A 26,843-nucleotide genomic window follows, 5' to 3' on the forward strand; every position below is an offset into this window, starting at 1 on the left:
ATAAGATGATTCTGCCACAAGAGGGCAGTACTAATACTAAAGAAATGGGAAATGTAATTTTGAGTGTGTTGTGTGTTTTACATTAAAACAGGATTCACAGTAATAATCTGCACTAACACTAAAAGTACATGCTTCCAGAGATGAGACGGAAACAGGCTAATCATACATGTATAACATTAAAACGTTAAACAACAATAATGCGTGGTATGTTATTACTATTTACACCTTTGCTGTACAGCGTGCTCTACTGAAAACAGAAACTGAAAACAAATCAGATGCTAAGGCGTTACAAGTGCAAATAAAAACACAGACGTTCACGTTCTCGCTCTCTGTGGCGGGACAAATGCAAATAAGCGGATGTTGCGTAAATAGTTTTCCCGCGTTTTTGTCTCGTGAGTTTGGGTGCACTTGATTTTCTTCTTCTGTCACAATTCTAATGAGGTCACAATATGTCGTCTGAAGAGCTGTAGATAAATTAAAAGGTTTTACCGAGATATATAAGTATAAATTGTCTCTATTTGGTTAAAAAAAGAGGTAAAAGAAGTAAAGAAAAACGGCTTTTGTCTGGCTTTTTCTTGGATCTGGAACCACAACTTGGCATCCCCGCCCTTCCGTCGTGTGCTCCGGTTCAGAAAACAAACACACGTTCTAACTGTGTTTCAGGAAATAGGGCAGAGTTTGGCGTATTGTTGTGACGCGAACTTGCTCGCTGGGTTTTAAATTTACCCGACGTTAGCTGCGGTCTACAAAGCCACCTGTCTGTGTTTTGTTTATTTAATTTGCTCTTTCGTAAAGCAGAGGCTGTAAGAATGCCGCCTAAAAAACGCCACTCTGGGATGACACAAAACAAGGAGCCGAAGCCCAGCGCTGACAGCGCTTCTTCTCCAGACAAGCAGGATAGCCCAGAGTTATCTGAGAAAAAGTAAGACAAGTAATTCGGAAAATAAAAGAGAAGGCAGCATTTCATCACCAAGCTGTTCGGTTTCTTTATAAACACGTAGCCCTGTGTTTAATTTATTAGCCAATATGTCATATTATTCAACCCATTCTTGTTAGCTTGACTAACGATCTATCAGGCCAGCTGTTTAGCTAATTTCAACAGTAAGGCCTGCTTTTAGGATAACACCAGTGAGTTTACAACCTTTAATATAAAACAAACATTTCCCCAGGATATTAGCTTGGAAGTAGCATGAATTATAACACTGTCATAAAGCAGGAAAATGACCTGTGTTTGGACTATATAGCGCTGATTCTCTGGGATGCTACTGCTGTCAAATGACCTGAATGTTTTGCTCTTCTTATTCTTCACCTTTAGACACAGAGAAAAGCACGCTGAGTTTGTGAGTCTGTGTAAGAGCCTTCATGTTTCAGACCTGGTGTGTGACCGAGCCTGGACCCTGTGGGAATCTGTTCGGGAATCCATGGATAAAGTCCCTGTATGTATTTGTTACATACACAGCTGTTTCTGCACATGTTTAGCTTAAAAAGTACCACAAAACCTGAGGAGCTCTATAAACCTTGATAATGCTAATAATATAAAAGTAATTTTACTTTATCCTTTATAAAATGACTGGAAAGTTTCCATTTTCTTTCACTGTTCTGAATATGTTTTTTTTCTCATTTAGGGCAGTCAGCAAAGACTTTGGGGAGCTTGTCTGTTTGTGATCGTAACAGACATGGATGTTGGTAGCTTTACTGTAACTCAAGTTTTGAAAGCTATCAGTCTGAAGTAAGTGCTAGAAGATTTATTAGTATTCCTGTCTGCATCCAGAGACACTCGTTTCTATTCCTCAAAATACACTGCCACGTGTTATCCATAACACCTCAAATTAATATAAAGTTGGCAGTGGAAATAAACTAAACAGGATGTAGAGTTTGTCTGAAAAAAGCAGGAAGTTAAGAAGACGGTACATCTAACATGACATAAGATCAAGAAGACTGATTGTAGTGAAATTATCAAAAAATCACTTCCTAATGAAGTGATTTTGGAGCCGCCCAGTGATTTTTCCTTCTTTAAAGGGGCGAATTATGAATTTTCCTGACACATGGTGCAATTTTATAGCTCTATTAAATACCTTCATATGTTGTACCAATATCTCACATAACTTGAAATAAATTTGATGTAATAATTTGACACCTTGAAATTGGCCTCTGTCTCTTTAAGAAGCTCCTGCTTTTTCTGACACTGCCTTCATCACAACAATGCCTTTCTCCATTACGCCCTTTCCAAACATTCTTATTAGCGTTAAACTGAGAAGTAGTAAGTAGTAAAAGTGTATTGGCAATAAATGTTGGTGTGCTTCACTACATGCAGTGTTTTTTTTTTTGTTTTTTGTTTTTTGTTACTTCCAGTTAGCAAAACAGCTAACTGCTCCTCTAAATGGATTTTCTCTGTGAAAACTTAGATCCTCATTTACTAGTAAAGTTTCTTAAAATGCATAATTCAAGAAGATTGTTGATTGTACTGCACAAATGTTTATATACGCTGGATTCACCATAAAAACCTTTGTAGTCTTTAGTAGGAAATGCGTTCCCAATCTTATGTTTCTGTTTTGTTTTAGTTTGAAGCAGTTTTTGGCTCTGGTGAGACAACTGGATGTTAACCTGGATACAATAAGCATGAAGGTCAACTCGGCGCTGACGCGACTGGAGAAGAAGTACGACGTAATGCTGGCTCTTTACCAAAGATTTGAGAAGTGAGTGAGCACGACAACGGAGAGTAGAAATGTGACGCGAATGTAGCTGAATGCTGAATCTGTTTTTGTTTCAGAACGTGCAAGAATATCTTTGTTCTGACATCGGATGGCAAGTAAGTTGGGTTTAACAGTTGTCGACCATCATTGGCGGCACAGCTCTATGAAAAAGTATTCAGTCCTCTAAATGTTTTTCCACTTTGTCGTAGTGCGAGGACAAGCTTCAGTCAAATTTTCTAATAAAATCTGAAAAGTGTGGCATACATTTCTATTTAGGGGCATCTGTGTAAATTGGCATACCACACAATTAAAGGTGTAATGATAAAATAAAATTCCAAAAAAAGTTTGAATACATACTGCTGTAATTCTTCTAACTTTTTACAGTCTTCTTTAAGGATTGGATTAAAAAAAAAGACTGTTCATCCTTTCTTGTCTCTCTTTCAAGGGAGAGAGAGACCATGCGGACCTGCTGGACAATGTTTCTTTTGGCAAAAGGTAGTTTTATTTCTTTTAGGAAGTCAAAAAAAATAAAACAAGATCAGTAGAATCATTTTCAAGTTAAGCCATCCAATGTTTTTTTTTATTTTTTCATGACTTCCCGCTCTGTGCTCTGCTGTAGCTCTCGGTTTAATTCAAACATCAAGATTGTCACGGCAAATGCCGCCTTGTTTTGATCAGTTTGGGTGTTTTGGTGACGGAGCTTCTCATGTGTTTCTCCTCGGCTGTTTGCAGGAAGAGCTTTGCAGATGGAGGATGACCTGGTCATATCCTTCCAGTTGCTGCTTTGTACACTGGAGCTGTTTATCAAGCGCTGCTCTTCAGACCAGTTACAGCCTTTATATCGTAAGCCTCGGCAACGTTTCATTCAGATTTCTTCGATTTAGATATTTGAGTCACCTTTTCAATAGGAAAGCAAATAATTATAACTTTAAAAAAAATCACTATTTAAGGTTATGTGCTTAAATGATAACCATCTCTTTAGTAATTTAACATCTTTAAGTATTGGATATTAAATTTTTTTCTTTTGTTTGGCAGAATCGGCCATTAGCAAGGTCCTGAGCCCACCGACACGAACATCTCGCCGCAGTCAGAGCAAAGCCAAGTCCAGACCTTCAGAACCAGAGGTTGATGTGCAGCTTCTTGAAACCTTGTGCAAAGACAACGAATGCAATTTCGAAGAGGTTTCACAATTCTCTTCCTTGTTTGAGCATGTTGCCATATGAGAACATTTGACTTTTGCTCAGCTGTCCCCTTTGTTTGCAGGTGAAGAACGTGTACCAGACCAGCTTCTTGGCTTTTCTGGACTCGATGGATCTTTCGAGATCCACCGACTTTCCTCAGGTGAGTGCCTGTTCCCAGAACACCTGCTGTACTGTTTAGTTTTACTCTATCCCCACGGCACTCACAGTTTCCATCATCTCTGCTGCAGCCGATGGCATCTGTTCGTTCTCATCCTTAAGTATTTGTTCGCACATAGAGTCACTAAAAGGACGTCCGGGTCTTTTATTGCAGAGGCAGAAGCGAAAGTGTTGAGGCAGGAGGTTTCTGTTTACCGACACTGACACACTTCTGTGAAGAACGATACGGGAGATATTGCCCCAGTAAAGGCCAGATGGTCAACATTATAGACCTTAGTGGTATATGTGTGAATGTTTGTCCAACCTTATTTATGCTATCGTGTATTGGCCTGAATGAACAGCTTGAAAACATGAAGCTCTTGGTAAGATTCAAGGGTATATAGGCACATATTTTGCTTTCTTTCAGGGGCAGCAGGAGAAAGTTTGGAGCTTTTTCTACAGAATTATTTTCTGTACTAGTTTTGCATCTGAAATCTGAACAGAGAGAAACAAAATGTAATGGCTTGTTAAAGTATTCATTATTTATTGAAAGGTATCAAAGAGGGCTGAATACAAATGTACATCATCCTTTCAATATTATTTATTCATGATTTTCCACTGCAAGCTCAAATCCCTTACTGATAATACATTTTTCTCTTTACCTGTTATGATACACAAAGCGACAACGTTAGGCTGGGTTTTTCCATTGTGAGTGCAACTCTGTTATTTTGACCAAAATAGTCCAGCTGAAAGAACTCTGTCCGAACAGGCTCATTAACCTATACAGAAATCAATCATAATAAAAATTCAAGAATTATTATTTTTCTTGTTCACTCTGAGCAATGAGAACAGGTTAAGGAAGAAGCTTTCAAATTATTTACGGTATTTTGCGAGGTTTAATAAACAGGAATGCCCAAGTCTGCGTTTGGATTTTGTCTTTCTCCATAAAAGCTCCTTTCACAAACATCATGTCCACCTGTGGTGCAATCTTCTCCTCAGGTGAATGATGTCAACCAGCAGTATGAAGAGCACTACCTCAAGAGCAGAGACATCGATGGGCGTCTGTTTTTCGACGGGGATGAGAGCGTTCTTCCTCCTAAAATCGAGATGTAAGTTCCAAGCTTCTCTCCTTTAGTGGCTGCGGTTGTGCTTTAGCGAAAAGAGAGAAGGAAAAACAGATGCGATATTCTTTGTTCAGATCACAGGTGGAGAGAACTCCAAAGAAGAACCAGCCGGAGGAAGACGGGCCGACGATCCCTCCTCAGACTCCGATCAGGTGAGCGTCACTTTGACCGGCCTCCTTCCTTCCTCTGCGTTCAGGAAGGAGGCAAGGCAAGAAGTCAAGGTCACAGTTACACTGACCCCCATTTTCACAGTGAGAGCGAGAAGCTGGCATTTATACCTGAGGGAAGTTGACCACTTATGCCAAGTAAAGGGGTGATCAAAACAGAACAAACAACAAACACTGCTTACACAAACCTAACACCAAAACAATAAATGGTGCCACCACATATTCACATGCATGCAAATCATTAGAACTAACGAAGGTCAAGCGAAGAATAAATTTAACTTAATATAATTCCTCAGAGTATTACCCCTCCTAACTGAAAGTGGTATGCTCTAGGAGCTTTTTAACAGCACCTGGAGCTCTTGTCTCCCTTTGCTGCTCCACCCTGCTGATGAGACACACCCAGAAAGGTAAGGACTCAAACGATTAGCTAACTCAAATTAAACCAATCTAAATCAGAGCCGATATTCTCCCCCACATTCTCCCTGAACAGGACAGATGGCCAGTCTCTCTACCCATAAAGCTTGTTCAACCAAATGTCACAATGCAACTGAAATAAAGAACTGAAACAAAACACATTTGGTCTGTAAATAAATTCAACATAATGTAACATCAATCATCATTTATTGGGGATGGAACCCCTGGTCTCCATCACAGTGAGTAGTTGGATGTCGTTCACCTGGTTGGTGCCGTGGAGAATTTATCCATTCTCCATGCTAAGTTCTTCATGTATGAGGTTGAAAAAGAGTCAGTGAGTTGAATTCATGAATTCCATGTATTAATACCAAAATACAGCTGGTCCTTTTCTCATGGTGCCTTTGGAGTTAGCAGGACAAAATGGCATCAAACAAAAATTCCTTTTGTTAGCCTCTATCTAAACTACGCCCTAAAGAGGGCGTTCCCTAGCACGTCATATCCTTTAACCCTCACTCTCATTTGCATTTCCTAACATGTCATTTCCTTTAGCTTTAGCTTAGCCTTAGGGAGTTAATAAAGTTTCATCATAATACGGGGAAACAATCTTGTATTAAAAAAAACTTTGTCATGACAGTCATTATTAAATAATTTTTCCTTCTGGGTTAATCCAGTCACCACATTACATTCTGTTTTCTCCTCAGAGCTGCCATGACATCTATTCGGATGCTCAGAGGAGACCTTCCCTCCAACGGGGATCAACCTTCTACTACACTGGCCACATATTTCAAAGTGAGTCTCTTTCATGCATGAATTATGATCCTTTGTGTCAGGATTTTTTCCCATTTTTTTAATTTATTTATTTTCTTAAGGCATTAAAAAAAGGTAGAAAAAAATTTGGGGGGAAAAAAAAATTTATTTTGGTGATCAATTGTAATTTTCTCCAAATACAAAGTTGTTTTTTGAAAATGCATCAGTAGTATTGTTCATCAGGGGTTATCTGATGTCACAATATTTCTTTTTACTGGAGAAGGAGGGACCGGGTCGGTCGGCGTGCTTTTTTGTCTGTCGGCCATACTATAGTGACCACTATGCATGAAAGGGTTAGCCTGTTATTAAACTTGAGTTCTTCTAGTTTGATTAATTTAAGATGTTTCTGTGTGTCCTATTTGCTATGATCAGAATTGCACTGTGGACCCGACGCAGGATGTACAGAAACGTTTAGAGACACTTGGTCAGGCGTTTAGCCAGAAGTTTGGCGAGGCGGTGGGGCCTCACTGTGTCGTGTACGGCAGGCAGGTATGAAGCTTAAAAGCACCACATCCTGTCCTGACCTGATCTTATCTCTTGCTAAAAGTTCTCTTTGTCTTTCAGAGATTTGCCCTTGGCGTCAGATTATACTACAAAGTAATGGAGGCTATGCTGAAATCGGTATAGTAACTTGTTTCTTTGTGCTTGGAAATTTTCAGTGTTAAAATGTATCAAAATGGCTGAACTCATTGTAATCATTTGTTATGTTTTATGTTCTAGGAAGAGAAGCGTCTCTCTGTGCAAAATTTCAGGTATTTATAAAGTTCTTTCTGCAGTGCAGTATAAAAAATTTACTCTCGTTGCCATTAACTCTGAATTCTTAATAATAGATGCATAACTTGTGCAGTAGGAAAAAGAAAGTATAACTTTGTTCAAATCTAGAACATATTAAAATAGTTTGGGGTCCCATTTGCAAAACACTGTGCAGGATCTGTACTAAAAGAGTACGTATGCCAAAAAGAAAAAAATATATTTAAAAAAACTATTCACACAAACATCAGAAATAAATTTCCCCTCTAGTAGTCATTTCTGCATTTCAAAGTTTTCTTACCACTTTCCGACCGCCTCATGTTTTGTCCTCTACACACCCACGTTCAACCATAAATGGCCAACGCAAAGTACGTCATGAAGGCTGTGGCGCTTTTAAGACTGCTGATCATCATTTCGTGGTCACCAATGGCAACCACAGAGAAAAATATAGAAACACAATTTCACAGAAGCAGAAATTTCTATATACACCTTAAGTACATCAGGTCCACATAGTTTGAATTTGTATAGCTGTGGCTCACCAGCAGAAGCATAAAATACAGTATTGTGTTGAATGCTGACAACAAAGCTGATTAAAGTTTGATATGGAGACGAATGTCTGAGACGAATCGTGATGCAGCGATGCTTCAATTCCTCACCATCCGTGTCGCCGGTTTCCTCAGTTTCCACAACGAGCGAACGTCCGGGTCAGAGTTGGCGTGGGAGAGCTCACATTCTCCCGTCAAGTTTTTTTTTTTTTTTTTATAGTTCACAACCTTTATGTAGAAAGCGACACATGCCAGTTTCAGGCCCTGTTTTGTGCCTGCTCCAGCTTTATAAATGAGACTCCTGGTCTTGATTAGATTAGAAAATAATTTCAACATAACCAATAAAGTCAAAATGGAAAAGCAAAACTAAGTAAAATGGTTGATTCGACGGCTTGTGGAAGTAACTGTGGTGAATCAAACTACTTATTATTATGAAGCTTTGTGGTCTTTTATATCGGTGTGCTGTAATTTTATCTTGCTCATCTATAGAAACATGTTCCGGCATTTTGAGGTTTCTGAGCGTTCTCGGTCTCATCACAACATTTTATTACTCTTAACCTCTGGTCTTTGACTGGGTCATTGCTCAATTTTTTTTCATTATTAAAAACCTATTAAATCAAACCATTATGTCCATCTATCAACCAATCCATCCAGAGTTGCTGCTGTGTTTTGAACCTTTGCCCTGTTGACGATGTTATCTTTTGGTTCACACTCAGTACTTTCTTAAAACAACCCCAAATCTCACCTTGGCGCCACTATGTTTATAATCAGATGTCTCTAGTTTGGTCTTATCTGTTCAAAGGACTTAGTCTTGCACTTTGCAAATGTACGATTCTTTTTGTAGAATAGGGGCTTTCTCCCGGCTACCACAGAAAACGAACCATAACTTCTCCCTGTTTGATTCTTAACATATAACTTTAAGCATTTAGAGTTTGGCAAAACAAACTGTGCTGTACTGACAGTGTAATGAATTTGTCAGGATGTTCTTATCTGGTGCCTTAAAAACTTTCCTCTTGTGAATAATGTTTTGGTCGACTCGTTTAAAAATGGACTTCTAACCCTTGATGTCTGGCAATAACTGCTTCTCTGACCTCAGTGAGGTTGTCTCATCTTCCTGACATTGGGTCAATACTCATCTGTATTCTCCAGACTAGCAAATTTCTAAAGCTCTTTGGTTTATAGAAGTGGTCACATCTGCTAATGAAAACAAGGTCTCTACAGACTCTAGAGAAGTATGGATTTTAATTTGTGTCGTAAGACTTTGTTCCCATTTTCATCAGAAGTTATTCTGATGAATCTGAAGTAACTCCACCTTTGTCTGTTTTTCCTTTCTGGCTTGGACTCTTATAAGAAAGTTGATCATGTGAAATATGTTGTTGATTTCTGTAACATTGAGGCCAGAAGTAAATAAATGCCAAACCAAATGATTTCTGTTTCTGGTATGTTTTTGTATTTGCATTATCCATCTTTTAATTGAACCAAATCCTGTCGTCTGCTTTCTAGTAAACTCCTCAATGACTCCACATTTCACACATCACTCCTGGCCTGTTCTTTGGAGGTCGTCATGGCAACATATGAAGGTGCTCCTCTATAATCTCCTACTTTGTTCAGTTCAGTTATATTTTAAGTTACACCCTTCACTGCAGGAGACAAATAAACTATTGCTTGTCTTTAACTTCTGCTCGTTTCTGTGACCAGAGAGCAGTTTCAAGAACGGAGGAAGCGACCAAACTGGAACGAACTTGTGCTTCCCCTGGATCCTGAACGTCCTCAACCTCTCCGCCTTTGACTTCTACAAAGTGATCGAGAGCTTCATCAAGGCTGAGCCGACGCTGAGCAAAGACATCATCAAACATCTGGAGACCTGCGAGAACCTCATCATGGAGAGGATCGCGTGGCGGACGGTCAGTCTCACCACCACAGAACACACGAGCTGGAGGTGTGATTACATGGTGTTTATTAGTCGGTGAGCAGAAGAAAAACAGTAGCCTAACAGAGTATCATGTTACAAAGTGCAAATTCAACATTTTATACTGCCGTATTTGAGTTAATTTACCATTTCAGAGAAATGCTGTCGGCTTTGAATGCAATTGAGACATCGTGAGTCCAGACAGCTGCAGATGTTCTGACAGTAGCATCCAGCTGAGGCCCGGTCCTCTGCTGGACACCTGAGAAATGTAGTGCAGTGTGTTTATGCAGGGCTTCCCACCAGTGCATTATAAGCCTGGTGGGCCACAGAAACTCTCTCACCCCTGGTCTTCATGCTAACAACTTCAGCAAACAAAGAGACAAATATTTTAGACACTTTGATTAGAATGAAAGAACTGAAGTGCAAAAAATGTTATTGCATTTTTTATGTTTGTCTTTTGGTGTTTAGGTTTTGCTAATGATGTCTTCCAATAACACATAATTAACTACTTGCATTTTTAAATTTCCTGTTTTGACTTTTAAATAGAAATTTAACTCAAAAACACACAGTAGGCGGCTGAATGGCTGCCCACACCGCAGCGCTTAGCAAGTTTTCTGGGGGAAACCCTGTTATGTAATAAATCGCTTTACTCAAATGTACTCCTTCACTAATCGGAAAGAAGTTCTTTTATTTAGTTTTAATAATTATTTTATTATCTCTTTACTGGTATTTTTACTGGTTAGAAGTTGTTGTTCAGCATTTATAAATCCACTTGTGTTTTTTTTTTTTTTTTAAAGCTGCCTATATTTACAAATTAGTTTAACAGCTGAAAACAATGCAACAGAGCTTTACAGCTAAAGTATTTGCTGTAAGTCTTGCTCTCGCTCTCTGTTTTGCAGCCTGAATGAACCACATACTCGCTCTTTAACATTATAGAAAAAATAAAGTTTGGTTCCTCTGACCATCCTGAATTAACAGATGAGACAAAACATTTTAAGCAGTTTCCTAAAGCTTTTATGTTTCCTCTTACTAATACAGAAAAAAGGCAACTTTGAGTTCACTTTACTCACCAAAAACCAGTTGTGTTTAGCATTAAAACGTTTCAAATACGCTGCAATCATTGGTGTTATCCTCCTTGGCATTGAATGCTACTGCCTCCACCTCCCGAAGTTTCCCTGTGCACCAGGCTGCTGGAGAAATAATAGATGAGTGGATTGAGGCAGCAGTTAAAGCTGGCCAGTGAGAGCACCACTGGGTGCACAGTCTTGGTCAGCTTGGCCAGGCCACAGTGTGGCAGCAGCTTCATGTGTGTCAGGGTGTAGCCCAGCAGATTGACATGATAGGGCAGGAAGCACAGCAAGTAGACGCCCAAAACCCAGTAAATAATTTTAAGGGTCTGCCGACGATTGCGGCGCTGGCTGCGGCAGCGATGCCTCGACTTGCGGAGCACGCTCAGCACTCTGCAGTAGCTGTAGAGGAGAATCAGAGTGGGCAGCAGAAACGACCCCAAAACTAAACTCAGAGAGACCAGAATGAAAGTTCTGTGGCGCAGGGAGGACGGGTCGAGCAGACACGGCCGGTTTTGGTGAGAAGCTGCCAAACGCAACAGCGGCAGACTCACGCTGAGTCCCAGCACCACACACCATATCCCCCCGCTCACAATCCGCGCAACACGCTGCCTGCGGAGGTTCGGCGACAGAGGGTGCACGACGGCAAAGTATCGGTCCACCGCGATGCACACGAGGAAGAAGATCCCGCCGTACAAGCTGATGTATTTGAGGATGAAGGTGACCTGGCAGAAAGCCGCTCCAGGAATCCAGCTGGTCAGGTCCTCAGTCCTCGACCAAGCTCGAGCCTTTTGGTGGTAGTAGTAGATCCTCATGGGCAGAGAGATCACAAAGAACATGTCGGCGAAGGACAGGCTGGCCATGTAGACGGCCGTGCTGCTCACGGAGCAAGAGGACGTGCAGAGTCTGCGCAGAGCCAGGCTGTTGGTGGCCAGTCCCAGCAGGAAGATGACGCTGTAGGACACCTGATAGAAGGTGAAGCGGTAGCTCGTATCCACAGTGCAGTTAGACGAAGGCCAGCTTGGTTTTCCCTCCAAATCTGTTGCGTTCCACAGCTCCATGTCTCAAACGTTTTCTAAGTCGCTCGCATGTCCAGAGGGGAGCGTTCCGCGTTGCTTCTGCTGGAGATATTACGCCTGTCACAAGATGGGACAGATTAAAACAGGGTTTTTATGAAGGTCATTTAGCTGAAGTGACTCTTAAATAGTCCTGTAACTGGCATGGTCAAATGCATCCAGCCAATGAAGTTTTAATGCCGGCTTTTCCTTATAAAACATGTAAACATTGATTTCATTACATTGAGAAAGCAGCACTTCTCTGTGGATCACTATTGACACATTAAATAACTCGTAAAGTTTATGCTTGATTGAGATGGTCAGACGGTTTAATTTTGGATGCTGGCACGTAAGCAAACATGTCGTTAAGGATTTTTCTGACAGCGTTATGGTAGACTTTGACTGTAACCACTTTTTATTAATGTTTACTCTGTGTTATGAGACATTTTTTTATTATTTACACAGTTGATCAGCTTCTCTATTCTGTCAAAACCACTTAAACCACAGCTCGTGACGGCTTATGGTGAGGATGCACGACACAGTGAAAGTTTATCATCATCATATTACTGTGCACAATTTGGTTAAGAACTTTCTTGGCCAGTGAGTAAATATTTATTTTTATTTATTTAGGTGCCTTGCATTCGGATGCTCCAAGGCTGTATTTTATTTAATGGCACTTTTATTCAGTATAAAAAGTTCAGAAAGTGAAGAGGTGGTAAGGTTATTATTAAGAAACTACAGCTGAATTGTTTTACTGCCAAAACAGACAGAAAAACTTCTTCAATAAAACATTTTTAGGTGATATATATGATATAATGGATTCATTTTTTCTCTTAATAGCTACATGATCTACTTATGTGGTTTTTGTTTTCTGTAAGCCCAAAGCAGAAAGAGGTTAACGCGGTCGAGAAGTCGTTTTTCTCTAACATTGTAGGTTCAAAGCTATTTTAGCAGCATTCATTTATTTTAAATAATTCATCATCATCATTGTTATGTATAGTAAGGTATTAGATTGCTCAGCTTTTCATTGTATTAATTAAACATCTTGACTGTAAAAGCACTTCAGGTTTTTAAAGGTGTTGTGTAAATACATGCAACAATCTTTATTTGGGACTTTAACGCACTTATTTGGATTAATTAATTACAAAAACACTAATATTAAAAGAAAATTCTGCATTTATTCCACTGTGAAGTATTAACTCATAGTATTAATGCTTAAATGAGGAAAACTTAGATGTTTGAGTGAAGTGGATGCGGTGCAGGATGATCTAGGTGTTGCGTAACAAACCTTTTCCCTCGTATGTTTTACCGGTGGTGGGGAGAAGTATTCAGGGATTTAGTGACGGGATTATATAAATATGAACAGCAAAGCATCAATATGTATGACATCCCAAACTTGTGGTTTATTTCCCCCCCAGGACATTTTGCCTGAAAACAAAACCACAGTTTTCAAATTTCCACGAGATCACAGTAGAACCTGTTTTAAATGACCACAACCCAAAATCTCAGTGAAATTTGTTTATCCTGTCAAATGCTGCTGTTCCATAGAAATGCAAATAACTAATAACAAAGCCTCTAATTGATTACAAGCATTTTTCTACTACTAATCTTTTTAAGATGTTATTATTCTTATAAAATGCATATGAATAATTAGTAAAATTACCTTACAGGGAACCTGAAATTAAACAAGATTTGCAAAATGTGTCAGTTTTCATATATTTGATCAAGTTTATATTGAGATGCAGAAACTTCATATCCAATTTTTGCCACCATCTGATTTAAATAATGTAGAAAACATATAAAATATATATTGTACACATTGTTCTGTTTTTTGCAAAAGCAGAGCTGCCGTAGCTGCGTAATATGGGTAAATCAGTAGAACTCACCGATATTTTGGCCGGCAGTGTGATAAATAGCGAGCTGGAAATGGGCACTTATTCCTCCATCCTGCTTCACCTGCATCCTACTGATCTGCGCTACAGACAAGGATCTCTACCTTTCTCTCTCCTCTTGGTCCTGCTCTGCTCCCACCCTCCATCCCTGCACACTTCAACATTTCCACTGCTCAGTTTAAATATTTGTCATTTAGAAAGCTTTAAATATCCTGATCAACAGGTTATTTGTCTGATAAGGTAGCTTTCTTACTAAACTGTAAAGTCATTAGCCTTTTGTTAAAGCTAATTTGCTTTATTAACTCATGGATGCAGTTATATTTACAGCTTTTTTTTTTAAAGCCTTTAGAAATGATTAAGGGTTCTTATCAACCATATTTCTGTCTATTTGATAAATGAGTAACAGGAAGTTGCTGCTATTATACATCCTTATAAGCCAATGATGGGGTAGATGCTCTGTCAGCTTTTCTTTATACCATTTGATCCAGATCATGAAGCCGTCAATCAGAACTTTTGTGTTTCTGTTTACCCAAAGGATTTCACACTAATATTTATGATGAAATTTTGCTTGGCAAAGTATTTCCTTTATTTCAAATGCAGTATTCTTACAAATTTTCAATTTGTTTGAGGATCTAACATGTTGTATTTACTGTGTAAAGAAGTAAATACAATGATACCATTTTTTTTTTGTGGGAAAGCCCAAACAGAAAAAAGTAATCGCCTACCTTAAGTAATTAAAGTTAACAAGGAAGTAAAAGTAAAAGATTACTTCCTGTTTGTAGAAATATTTGGTCATTGAAGTAGAACCTTTCTGGCAACATGATGGGCAAAAAAAAAAATCTCAAAAGCAGAATATCATGTCTGGATCCCCCCAAAAAAATCAAGAAAAGAGAAGAAACAAAACAAAAACATTTCAAACCATTGTTCCACAATAAATGTGCGAACAGAAACCTGTTACAGATTAACCTTGTACTTTCACATTATGCAAACGATCCGGCGTTGTGTGTGTTAAAGCAGGAGATTACAGGACCGAGGCTTCCATCATTTACTAAACAATATCCAAGGCACAAAGCTAAACTCTTTCACTGTCTGTCCTCTGGCAGGATTTTCAAATGCTCTTAGTTCACTTCAAACACAAGCAAGGTTGTTGTGCACCATTCTCAACATGTTATCAACTTGGCCTTTTGGTGATGAATATTTATCAGATGAGACGGACAGGAAAACCATGCGGCGCATCTGCTCTGTGTACACAGCAGCCCCCCGGCAGCAGCTGCAGATTGTATCATAATCAGTACAGTACTTATGTTATACAAGCCCATCTTACCCCTTATAGTTTATAGTTTGTGACTTCCGTTGTCTCAGTTACGGTCAGTGTTGATTACGGTGTCTAATCATTAGAGAGAGACTTGGTCAGGAAGACCTCAGTGGGAGTAATCCCAGGTAAAAAAATAAAAAAATAAATAAAATGATGGACTGGGGCCGCTCTACCGGTTCAGGACCTGAATATAAGGTGTTATAATTGACGAAACCATGTGTGGCGCTCTCTAGAAGACGTCACGTCCCACAAGTTATGACGATAAACGATAATGTTGTCTCGAGACCAATTTTCAAGTAATGCAAGAACACATTCTCAAAAATCGAGAAACTTTAAATTCTAATGCACATTTAACACTGTAACTGGAAGACATTCAAAATATCCAAAATAAACAAACAAAACGGCAAACAAAAGGAATTATGAAGGTTCTGTAAACAAAACTGTCCTAGTTTAAACCAGTGCACAAAGACTGGAGACCTTTGTTATCCAGTCTTTGGTAGAAGTAAAAAAGAAAAGGAGAAAAATGATAAACCATACTAATGGAAAATATTGAGCTATTTTTAATGTATCATGTGATTAATTGATTTATTGCTCATTGCAACAGGCCTAACCATCAGTTTATGATCTTGGGTTATCTGGCGGTAGTAGCTCAAGTGGTTGGAGTTCCTCCCATGACAGTGGGTTGCCAGGTTGGACCCTTGCTCTGTCGGTCTGTTGTGGTGTCCTTGGGCAAGGCACTACTAGTGTTTACACAGTGCAGCCAATTGCATGGATTCTGCCAGTCTGCTAGACATGCAAACTCTTTGCAGAAAAGACCCCTGACTGAGATTTTAACCTGATTGCTGCTGGTCAGCAGCGCTACCAACTGTGTCGCCATGCAGTTCACACTCTGGTTACACCACAGGATAATGGTGCAAAGTACACATGCAAGTCATAATGAATGTTTTAGAGAGTCCTAGTCAAAGTCTGGACTTGATTGAGACACTGTGGCAAAACCTTAAACAAGCTGTTCTTATTCAAAACCATAATTTGCAGCTAAATTCAAGAAACTATGCAAAAACAGAGTGGGTCAACAGTGATCATTGCTGGTCATCAAAAACGCTTGTTGGCAGTTGTGGCACAACTGTAATTAGGTTTAATTTTTTGTATTTACTCAAGTTTATTTCATTCAATTTTAAAAGTTGTTTGATTTAAGAAAAAAAAAAGCTGTTAAGAAGACAACAATACGAATCTGTAAACAAATAATTGTATGTCAACAGGTTCATTCTACCAGCAGACTTTAACCTTAACCCAGTTTTTATTTATATTTCACCCATGGATTTTATGCTCATTGCTTGTGGCTCAGCTGCTTCCTCCCTCACCGTGCTTTGTGAACGTTTTCACCTCAAGAGCTATGCTTTTGCTCGCATGCTTTGGTTTCTCTGTCACTGGAGAAGTCGAGTCTATTCTTGTTAGCATAGACCCTCAGGCCAAGCCGTTCCACAAAAAATGCAGCAATGCTCCGTCTTGCTGTGCACAGCTTTTACAAGGTGGAGCAAATATTTCACAAGCTCCACAGTACTCTGTTTGCAAAGAGCCATGGTTTCATTGGCAGGCGGCCCAAATCACTTCACACCACATTCAGTCATTTTCACGCTGAATTAAATGCAAGCTAAGAACATTTTCTTGTGACTTATTTAGAATTTAGTTTCTGCATGCTCCTTTCTATATGGCCACCTGGAAGTGTAATTAGGCAGGTACAATTTAATCACGTTCACATTGTTTGTAAAGGCTTCAGCCAAAGGCCACGCCTGAAATGTTCCTTCAGAATCATTAGCACTGCTGTGACTAAACTCTGACTGCACAGACAGAATGTGAATTTTAATTTCAGCTATTTCTGAGTATAGAAAAAAAATGCATGAAAAGACTACATGTTTCCTGATTTTATGTTTTTGTTCCATTGTCTGAATGTATTAATGCATTATAAAGCCTGGCTATGACAGAAATCGCTGCCATAAATTAATCATTCTCTTCTGTAATTGCAGTTGGTCTGCAAAAGTATGGGATTTTCACTAGAATTATGTTTGGACCCTAGATACACAATGTGGTATTAACCAGTAAGACAAATATGCTCACTTTACCCCGCCTTATTTAGTTAAAAAAAATCAAGTTCAACTCAAATCTTAAAAAACAAAAACAAACAAAAAAAAAAGTTTTATTTACTCAATTTGTAGTTCTTTACAAAGCTATGGTGTAAGGTGCACATTGTGGCTACAGAATACACAAATGACTACAAATGTCGTACTACAGCACCTTAAAAGAACAATAATTCTGGTTCAGCTCTTATAAATAAAATTACAGACACAACATCACATGTGCAACAATTATTTCGAGCATGTAAAATGGTCCATGTCCCAGGTGTAGGCTGTTATAAAAAGTTGCAACACAGTGTTCTTCTGCTTTATTGCCTCCTAGGAATCATCATCCTTAATCTGAGTCTAAAGTCTGGTGTATCCTATGTAGAGTAACTCCTTATTAATACATTTGTTTGGACTTCAAAGTCACTGTGCTTCAATTCAAGTTTTACCAATACCAACCCTACTTGTTTGGGTCACTGCTCACATCGACAGTATAACTGTCATCAAACGGATGACTCCAAAATTTTGGATCTGTTGCTCTTCGGTGGGAGGCTCTTTATTGTCGTATTTGAAGTGGTCTGTGAGCTGTCTGTTTGCAGTTTGTGAAATAGTCTGGTCCCGTGGTGCCAAGCTGTCGACTTTCGCTTGAAGGAGCTTTGAATTGTCTCTGAAGTGAAGTAGTAAACCACCGGATCGAAGCAGCAGTTGGTCACTGCTATGCAGAGAGCTATGGGGTAAATAGTCCTGACCACATCCTCTGCATTGCACCCCTGTAAGACTTTGGTGCGCACCATCGCGTAGAAGATGAGATTAACGTTGTACGGAATGAAACAGAAGCAGAATATGAGCAGATGCACGACGACCATCCTCAAGATCTTCGCCTTGTTGAGGCTCCCCCCGCGGTTGATGGTTTGAGGATTCTTCAGTGTCCGTAACACCATCACCGAGCAAAATATGTTGAGCATCAGTGGTAGGATGAAACCCACGGTCTCAATAAAAACCACCACCTTCCACAATTCAGCCTTCCACTGTTTTTTCGAGTAGTTTTCGAAGCAGAACTTTGACTCGTTAGAAGTGGTGTTTTTATCTTCGGTGGTGTCCAGGAGTAGCCCAGTGGGTATACTTCCAGAGAGAACCACTACCCACACCCCTAAGCAGGCCAGCTTGGCATTCCTCTTTGTGCGGATGCTCTGGGATCGGAATGGGTGCACAATGGCTAGAAAGCGGTCCATGCTGATGCAGGTGAGGAAGAGGATGCTGCCGTACATGTTGGTATAGAACAGGGAAACGGAGATCTTGCAGAGGACGTCGCCAAACACCCAGTTTTGTTTGATGAAGTACACAATCCGAAAAGGCAGGCTTAGGACGAAGAGGGTGTCCGAGACCACGAGGTTCATCATGTATGTGGTGGTCTCATTCCGTACTTTCAGTGTACAAAGAAAGATGTAGGACGCTATTATGTTGAATAAAAGTCCCACTGCAAACACCAGGCTGAAGACCACGCTGTACAGAGGGTACTTGAAGTCATCATTTTTCTCACAGCTGCTGTTGTTCATGTTTAGATCCTGCTTGTCAGTTTAAAATCTTCAAAAAAAATAATTCTGTCTTTGCCCTTAATTTTTTCTCTTAATCATATGTTCAAAAAAGCAGGAAAAAGCTTCAGCTATGCAAATTACCTTCTTTTGTCTTCCAGAGTCTTTTATTTTCTCTTTGTGAAATTGTCCACTTGGAAAAAAGAAAAAATAATAAGTTTGGTGTCCTCTTCACCGTCTCTCTCAGTACACTGGTTTAATCCCTTTAGAAAGAAGAATCATATGTTTCTCGTCAGCTCTGAACAGTCGAGTGGCTCTTCCCCTCTCGTGTTCTTCCGTCTGTTCCTGCAGCCGCCCTGAGGGCACATGGCGATTGTTCACTCTGCTCTTGGTTTACTGTAAATCAGAAAATCGCACAGCTGTCTGCACACATGTAGCTCATATGAGGAACTGGTTGGACGGTTGAGTTAGGGTGGGGAGGAGCCTTCACCTGGAGCCAAAGTCCACCCTCTGGGTTTTGCATGACGCTAATAAGCGCCGACACATTTGGAAACTTAACATTTGAATCTATCACAATCAGTTGTGTCTGTGTTATCAGGTCGTGCTTTAGTTTTTTTTTATCAGAAGGAAAATATACAAATGTGTTGTCTGAAGACATTTTAACCAAATTACTTACTCAGCCTGCTGAAAGTTTGACTGTACTGGTATAGAAATGCATCACTTCATGTTACTGAAGCCACAAAACACTCTGTGCTTTTGAAATTTAAGTGATGTCAGCAAGGCGTGACATGTACCAGTGGCATGTCGGTGCTGGTTGGAGCCATTTCTGTTACCACATGCTAAACCTCGACTTCCTTTTTATGATGCTCTAGTTTTATTCTGTAGTGGTGCATAATAATAATACCATAATTCTCTAACTAAACTAATGTTCTTAATGAAATTACCAAGTGTTAAAGCTCGGCTGTGGGTGGACATGGACTTACCTGTGTCAATGCACACACAGTTGGGAGTGTCTTGTGTCAACATGGTAGGAGAAGCAGATGTTTTTCAGGATTTTCCCCCAGAAAACTTGCTAAGCCCGGTGGTTGGAGCGCTCGGCGGTCATTCATCCAGCGGCCCGTCGCATTGAGTTAAAAAAATGTGGCAGGAAATTTGAAAATATCTCTTGATAATTATGTGTTATTGGAAGATTAATACCTAAACACCAACTATAAAGTCTTAAAAAGTGCAAACGTTTAAAAAAAAAAACTTAAATAAGCAATGCTAAGCCTGGCGGGGGCACAAGTAAAGCCTGGTGGCCCGCCAGGCTTATAGAACCCTGAGGGAAACCCTGTTTTCTATTCATAGATATCTATGAGCTGTTTTTTTTTTAAATAAAAATTTTGCAAGGGAAATTTGTTTTTGTCCAACTTATCATGACTGATATTGAACTAAGGTGCAAATAAAAATACATGCTACATCAAATCTGAAGGGTTGAGTGTAGCTTTTTGTTCAGGTAAGTCCACTTGTAACACTTTGTGAATTAAGTAGAATATGGTAGCATCATGCTTGTGGGGTATTTAACTAAAGTTGGTGGAACGACAAAGAAAGACTTCCTCCAAAATCTTAAAAATCACTTCAGATCATTGCTTAGGACTAAAACTAGGACACTTTAGATATGTCCTAGTTTAGGACTAGTTTTACTTATAAAATATTTATATAACTTACCTAAGTTATAAAATATTTGTGAACTTTGTGGCAAATAAACCAACTAATTTAAATAAACTACCATTTCTTTCCGTAACAGTAGTCCAGCATCCTACCAGCATCATACCACAGGTATTGTTGCCAGCACCAACACCCATTAAAGGTTTGGTTGCTTTGAAGATCTTGAACTCTATCAAAGTACATGGAGACACAAAGCTTTTGCTTGTGGTGCGCTTTGTTCCCCAAACAATTTATCAGGTCATTACATAACACTTATACAGAGAGCAGAGCTTTAACAGACGGTGAGTAAATATTCTTTGATCACATGCAGGAAAATTTTAGAGCAGCACTGACTTTCTCCTTTAGATGAACTGGTGTGAGATGCATTAATCAGTATGGAGAGCAGTGAACAAGATGCACATGCACAAAGTCTGAGGTAAATGTCTGTGTCTTTGCAGGGCTCTCCGCTGTTTGAGCTTCTGAATCAGGAGCATGCGAGCGCAGCAGCGGAGCCGGTGGAGACTCCAGCCAGTTTCAGCCAGCCGCTGCAGCATAGCCACACCGCCGCTGACCTGTACGTTGTCACGCTACCCATCTCATTTTGACTTCTTGTGAAACGTAGAGAACGTTTCAGCTATTACAAAACCACTATGAGTCACAAACGTCATTGTAGGGGTTGGTCGATTCCATGAATCATAATGAGATTCCTCTCCACATTGCGTTGAAGCTTTATCAGTGTTTAGATTATCATTAAAGTGGAAAGTTCCTGGACTCCGTGTTGCTAGTTTGACAGACTCCTCCCTCTGCTCTCTGTATTGCATGTTGCAGATATCTCACACCAACACGCCCAGGCTCGCGGGTCTTGCCTCCTGATTCCCCGGCCACGCCTCCCCGGCAGCCCGCTGCTTCTCAGTCCACCTCCCAGGCGCCCTGCCAAGCTCCGAGGCAGCCAAAGTCGAACTCCCTCAGTCTGTTCTATAAAAAATGTAAGATGCTTTTCAGTCGTTCTGATCGTTCTTTTATAGGGATGGCTGTGGTACTGGCTCCTTGACAAATGCTAACATATCACCTGAGTTCATGTAGGAAAGGGGTGATTCCAGAATCCATCCATTAAAACTGATCAATAGATATGAACTTACGCTCATCTCAAATCTTTTTATAAAGAAAATTTTAAAAGGCGATACCCCATTCAATTCTTTGGTTGTATTATGACTTGATGTAAAAAGTTGAATACAAATCGTTTATTTGTTAAACACTGTAGCTGCTAATTTAACACACTGATTGCCTCCTATCACCCACTTTTCTCTTATCTCTTATTTATTAATTTTACTTTTATTTGTAGTGTACCGCCTGGCCTATACAAGGCTAAAGACTCTCTGCTCATATCTGCTGTCCTCTCACCCTGAGCTGGAGCCCATAATATGGACCCTGTTTCAGTACACCCTGCAGCATGAGTATGAGCTGATGAGAGACCGCCACCTGGACCAGGTACTAAAACAAACTGAAGTTCCCATTATTTCGCTTTCCTAGGTGCTTTCATCTTTCTCCAACTTCTGTGTTTCTTTTTTTTTTTCTTTGTCAGCTGATGATGTCGGCCATGTACGCCATATGCAAAGTGAAGAGTGTCGACCTGCGCTTCAAGTCCATCGTCTCGGCCTACAAGAACATGACTAACACCAACCAGGAGGTGACGCAGCCTGACAAAACATTCCACGCTGCTGACGCAAACTGGTTTCAAGTTCAAATTACGACACACTAAACCCGCCACCGTTTCTCCGACTTCTGCAGACCTTCAAGAACGTGCTGATCGCCGAGGGCCACTACGACTCCATCATTGTCTTCTACAACCAAGTGTTCATGCAGAAGTTGAAAACGAATATCCTGCAACACGCGTCCATCAGGGTGAGGCGTCGCAAGTTACAATTACAGCAGTTTTTATAAAAATAATTTCAGAAACGTCGGTGCTTATTAAATGTCACTACTTTCACTTTTCGCAGCCGCCTCCCCTTTCTCCAATACCTCAAATTCCTCGCAGCCCATACAAGTTACCCAACTCTCCTCTGCGTGTGCCTGGGAGCAACAACGTCTACATCTCCCCTCTGAGAAACTCCCGCATGTCCCCGGGTATCATGACTCCTCGCTCCAGGTCAGTCCTACCCTTTTGTCTGTTAATTTAATACGACCCACTCTAAATACAGACAGCGCTTTTAACGCATTTCTGTATTTTGCCTTTGCAGAATGTTGGTGTCCATCGGTGAATCATTTGGAGTGAGTACTAGTAGTTATCAGATTTAGAGGCTGCAAAAAGCAAATACTCGGGTGGAGATTTAGCTTCAAGTTGATGAAATCTGACTGAACCTTAGGTGTATTGGGGAAAAGAATGGGCAGACATTACAGTCTGTAGATGTGCTGTAAGAGCAGTGGAAGTCCTTTCTACAAAGAACTGACTCTTAAGGTTTAACCTAAAGAAAGACGCCCTTTGAAGATTAATAAAAAAGTTTGAAAAACTGTGTCCTTTTCCTTTACAATGATGTACTACTTTGTGTTGGCCTATAAGATAAAATGTCAACGCAAAAGTTTGTGATAAGATGTGAAAAGTTTCAAAGTATCTTTTGTAAGGCACTGCAATATTCACTGTAAACCAGTGAAAGAAAAATTACCCCACCAGTTATTTTCTATCAGCTCCATTAAGATGATATTAAGGTACGCAGGAAGCATTGTGCAAAAGGTTAACAATGTTTGTTTGTGAGGTTTGAGTGTGTCCAGTAATTGATTAATTTCTACAAATACCGTTTGAATTTGTCGCAATGAACACCCGGACATATCGTGATGAGATTTCAAGTCCATATCGCCCAGATCTTGATGACAACTGTGCAGTCGGTTGAATTTCCCGGTCTCTTCCGTTCCTGCAGCTGGGCAATCGCTTCCAGAAGATCAACCAGATGGTCAACAGCAGCGAACGCTCCCACAAGAGAGCGATGGACCAAAGCGCCGCCATCAAGCCTCTGAAGAAGCTGCGCTTTGACGTGGACGGGCAGGACGAAGCAGACGGCAGGTTGGTGTCGAATACTTTAGCCAGGGCTTTCCTAATGAGACGCTGTCATGTTTTATAATTCCTAACCAAAACGTATTGTTGTACATTTGTGAATAAAATAAGAAAGGATTTTTTTTTTTCCAGTCTAAATGTTTTGTGTTAGAGCATGAAATGACAATTCCTGTGTTTTGGAACCAATTAAATATCAAGTTTGTCAAAGGATTCAAAGTGCATTTCAGCTGAGTTTGTTTGTTTTTATGCAGCAAACCTGGAGGGGATTCGACCCTGATACAGAAACTTACAGAGATGAGTGAGTGAAAGTGGCTACCGGTTTCCATTTCTGCTTTTGTTTGTTAAAGCCTGTGTGTTTTTGTAGCACTTTGGTTTGGTTTGTTTGTTCATGAAGTGTGCTTTCCACTTCCTCAGGCTCCACTTGGAGTCGCATGCATGAGCAGAAGATGAAGGAGGAGCCCGAAACGAGGGATGAGCCACAGTAAAGCCTGCCAGGCCCACCTGCACTGTTTGTCACTAACACTTCTGTTAGTTCACACATTAAGTGGAACATGCAGTTTCTCTGTACATTTAATAATGTGTTTTAGTTTTTATTTAACTTTGAGGATGCAGAAGACTTCCTTTGCTCTTTGTGTTTAGGCTTTAAGTAATTTTTATTACAGGATTTTTATTGTTGCTCTTTTGGACTTTGATATTTCCAAAGAACACTTTTGGTTTTAGGAGTGTTGTTAGTTATTTGCCGTTGAGGAAGTCATTGTTTCCCCTCATGGATCTTCAGTATATCAACACAACATGATGCTTTTTTTTATAGCAAAAGCCTTAATTATGATTCAACATTTCTAGTGTTAAATTATGGCTATTGTCTGCACAGTAGGAGTAAATGTTTTGGCTGTGCTTTTTTTTTTGCCAATCAAATCCTGACATGAGAAAACTGGACACAGCAGGGGGCGGGGGTTTCACATGGCTAATATGGATCACTGGCCGGGGTGGTTTTCTGTCACGGGGTAGCACAAACAGAAATAAAAAAAAAGGATAATTTTGATCTAAAGTTTTGCACCAAACAAGTTTCTACATTCAGATTTTCTAAGACACTGGTTTTTGATTTTTGATTTTTTTTTTTGGCATTCATGTCATACACAACAGGAAGTCAGCCATGATGAACAAAGGACACAAAATATTTATTTGTGGCCTGAAATGTAAAATTTTCTAATGATGGTTTTTTGTTTTTTTTAATTCTTAGAACAATACAGATCAAATGCAAAAATCTCCAATATGATTTAAACTCTTGTATTAGTCTTTACACTTGTAATTTTTGGAAATAGAAGTAAAAGCTCCAGAAAAGGTGAGAAGTTCATCACTGATCATGTGTAGCGAGAGCATAGAGCAGAATGTTGTGTAAAGATAAATGTGTTTATAGTTTAATCTATTTAGTAGATTCCAGTAAACCAAACGGAAGAAAACAACCTTCAAGTTCTGACTCCATCTGTTTTTCATTTGTCGAAAGCAGTTTTTTTTTCTTCTGCTGTTGCAAGATGGTTAAACTGATTATTGGGGGGAAAATATGTTGCTCATCTGATTTGATTTGATTTCTGTTCTTTGTTTTTTTCTTGAAATACAAAATCTTTCAAACTTTTAAAGGCTTTTTCTTTTCTTTTGTCAATGTACCTTATTTTAAAGTTTTCCAAGAGTCTTTACCTCCTTCAAACTGAAACATTTTACCTTTTTTTTTTTTTCTTTGATAAAGTCTCTTCCTGTAAGACCTCAGACACGGTTTTGACCTTTAAGAGTATTCATTTAAAATAATTTCATTTATTTAGACTTTAGCTTCTTTATGCTTTTCTCACTTTAACTCTGTATCTTATTTTACATTTAAACCCCCAAAGTTATGGATTGGATTAGGAGCTCATTATGTAATTTCTGCTGCATGAATTTATATTTGCAGGTGGCAGGAGTCCATCAGGCTTCCCTTTTCGATAAAACTGTAGTGTCATCAGTTGAACGATAAACCACTTCCTCCTTTACTAACCGTACTTAGATTGAAATGTATCGCTTTAAATTTAGAGTGGAGAGAAAACTGACTCTTAGCTGATTATTATTTAAACCCCAATCAATGCATCAATAATTGATCATTATTATTACAACTGCATGAGACACAAATTTCAGGTTGTTTTGTTTTATGGACTGATGCAATTTTATTTCCTAACTAAACTACCAGAGTCAATACCAGGTAGAATCCACTGCTGCTGTGTTTTGGGGCAGCTCTCTTCCTGTTCTCTTCACTTATAGACCACAATTGTTGCCTATCCATCTTTGGATTCAGATTCAGATGGGCAACAATTCCCCCTCATAGCTTCTCCTGCGCTGACGTGTCCCTTCTGGTTGCTTCTCTGGACTTGCCAGTTTAGGTGGTCCTGACTTGTGTCTCCATCTTCTTTCCATTTTGGAATGGTAAAGTGAATGAAGGCTCGATCAGTTGGCATATGGCGAAACCTCAATTTGCTTCATCTTTCTCCACAATGTTTTCGAAACATTTAATGACTTTATAGTAGAGCTATGTTTTTTTACAGGAAGAAGAGTAGACAAAGAGTGACTATGATGGGTAACTTCCAAAGCCAATTGGTTGCACCAGATATTTTTAGGGATATCGGAGTAAATGGGGACGAATTCACAATAAAAGTATCCATAATAAGAAAAATGTTTGCTTTTTCTTAACCTGTTTGACCTTTCATAAAGTGGACTGAATGTTGAGAAAACGGGCAAATTAATTAGTGAATCTTCAACTGTGAGGTGCTTGTTTATCCAGGGTGCTTTGCGCTTCCTGCTCCTCATCTGGGGAGCAACAGTGACAGCCGCTTTAATTGTCCTGTGGCGCTGTTACTAATGGGGAGACCAGGGATAATTCCTGTTTGAAACAGTTTGCTTTCAGCCCAGCCAAGCATGAAACACTTTAACCAGGTTACATTTTAATTGGCCCTGGCCCCGGGGACATTCAGTTTTGTTATTGAGTTTATGGAAGATGATGAATCCATCTAGTCAGGCGGTAGCACATGATCGCCACAGTGCTCAGTTCGCTGATTGAAAGTGAACATACCAGTCTATTGGTATCTTTCACCTCCATCTCTGAAGCTCAAAATAGTTGGTGGATGTCTGCTTCATGTCTCCAAAGACTGGTCAGGATTTCGCTTTAGGATCACAACGTTAAAGAGTGGATTGGTTTGTCATCAAGAATGGAAAACCTCACGGTGAGTCCCTTTATATTTATGTGCTTTACAGAATGGGCAATCGCAAGGAGAAAAGGGTAGATTCCTGTCTCGTTTTCCTTTTTAAGAAGCAACACGTCAATCGATTCTAACTTTATCAAGGCTAATCGGAAAACTTTGCTTCACT

General features: G+C 39.7%; 3 protein-coding genes across 3 annotated transcripts; 1 reads left to right on the forward strand and 2 right to left on the reverse strand.

Annotated features, from left to right (window-relative positions):
• The first annotated feature begins 654 nt into the window (after positions 1–654).
• Positions 655–25,093, forward strand: rb1 (retinoblastoma 1). The gene is made up of 27 exons (XM_014994380.2): positions 655–922; positions 1,316–1,436; positions 1,626–1,729; positions 2,562–2,696; positions 2,771–2,809; positions 3,139–3,188; positions 3,426–3,536; positions 3,729–3,874; positions 3,957–4,034; positions 5,030–5,139; positions 5,229–5,306; positions 6,437–6,524; positions 6,915–7,031; positions 7,107–7,163; positions 7,263–7,294; positions 9,341–9,417; positions 9,536–9,741; positions 20,869–20,984; positions 21,239–21,396; positions 21,753–21,898; positions 21,993–22,097; positions 22,199–22,312; positions 22,408–22,556; positions 22,648–22,678; positions 23,323–23,465; positions 23,708–23,754; positions 23,871–25,093. The coding sequence occupies exons 1-27, from the start codon at positions 810–812 to the stop codon at positions 23,939–23,941; spliced, it is 2,742 nt and encodes a 913-aa protein (XP_014849866.2). The 5' UTR covers positions 655–809; the 3' UTR covers positions 23,942–25,093.
• Positions 10,863–11,874, reverse strand: LOC106922179 (lysophosphatidic acid receptor 6). The gene has a single exon (XM_014994385.2). It carries the CDS (start codon positions 11,872–11,874, stop codon positions 10,873–10,875), a length of 1,002 nt encoding a protein of 333 aa, XP_014849871.1. The 3' UTR covers positions 10,863–10,872.
• Positions 17,238–19,169, reverse strand: lpar6b (lysophosphatidic acid receptor 6b). The gene has a single exon (XM_088012554.1). It carries the CDS (start codon positions 18,746–18,748, stop codon positions 17,696–17,698), a length of 1,053 nt encoding a protein of 350 aa, XP_087868680.1. The 5' UTR covers positions 18,749–19,169; the 3' UTR covers positions 17,238–17,695.
• Positions 25,094–26,843: the final 1,750 nt, after the last annotated feature.

This window comes from Poecilia mexicana, unplaced genomic scaffold (genome assembly GCF_051168715.1).
Source record: "Poecilia mexicana isolate PSO_F unplaced genomic scaffold, ASM5116871v1 scaffold_14, whole genome shotgun sequence".
Lineage (NCBI taxonomy): Eukaryota > Metazoa > Chordata > Actinopteri > Cyprinodontiformes > Poeciliidae > Poecilia > Poecilia mexicana.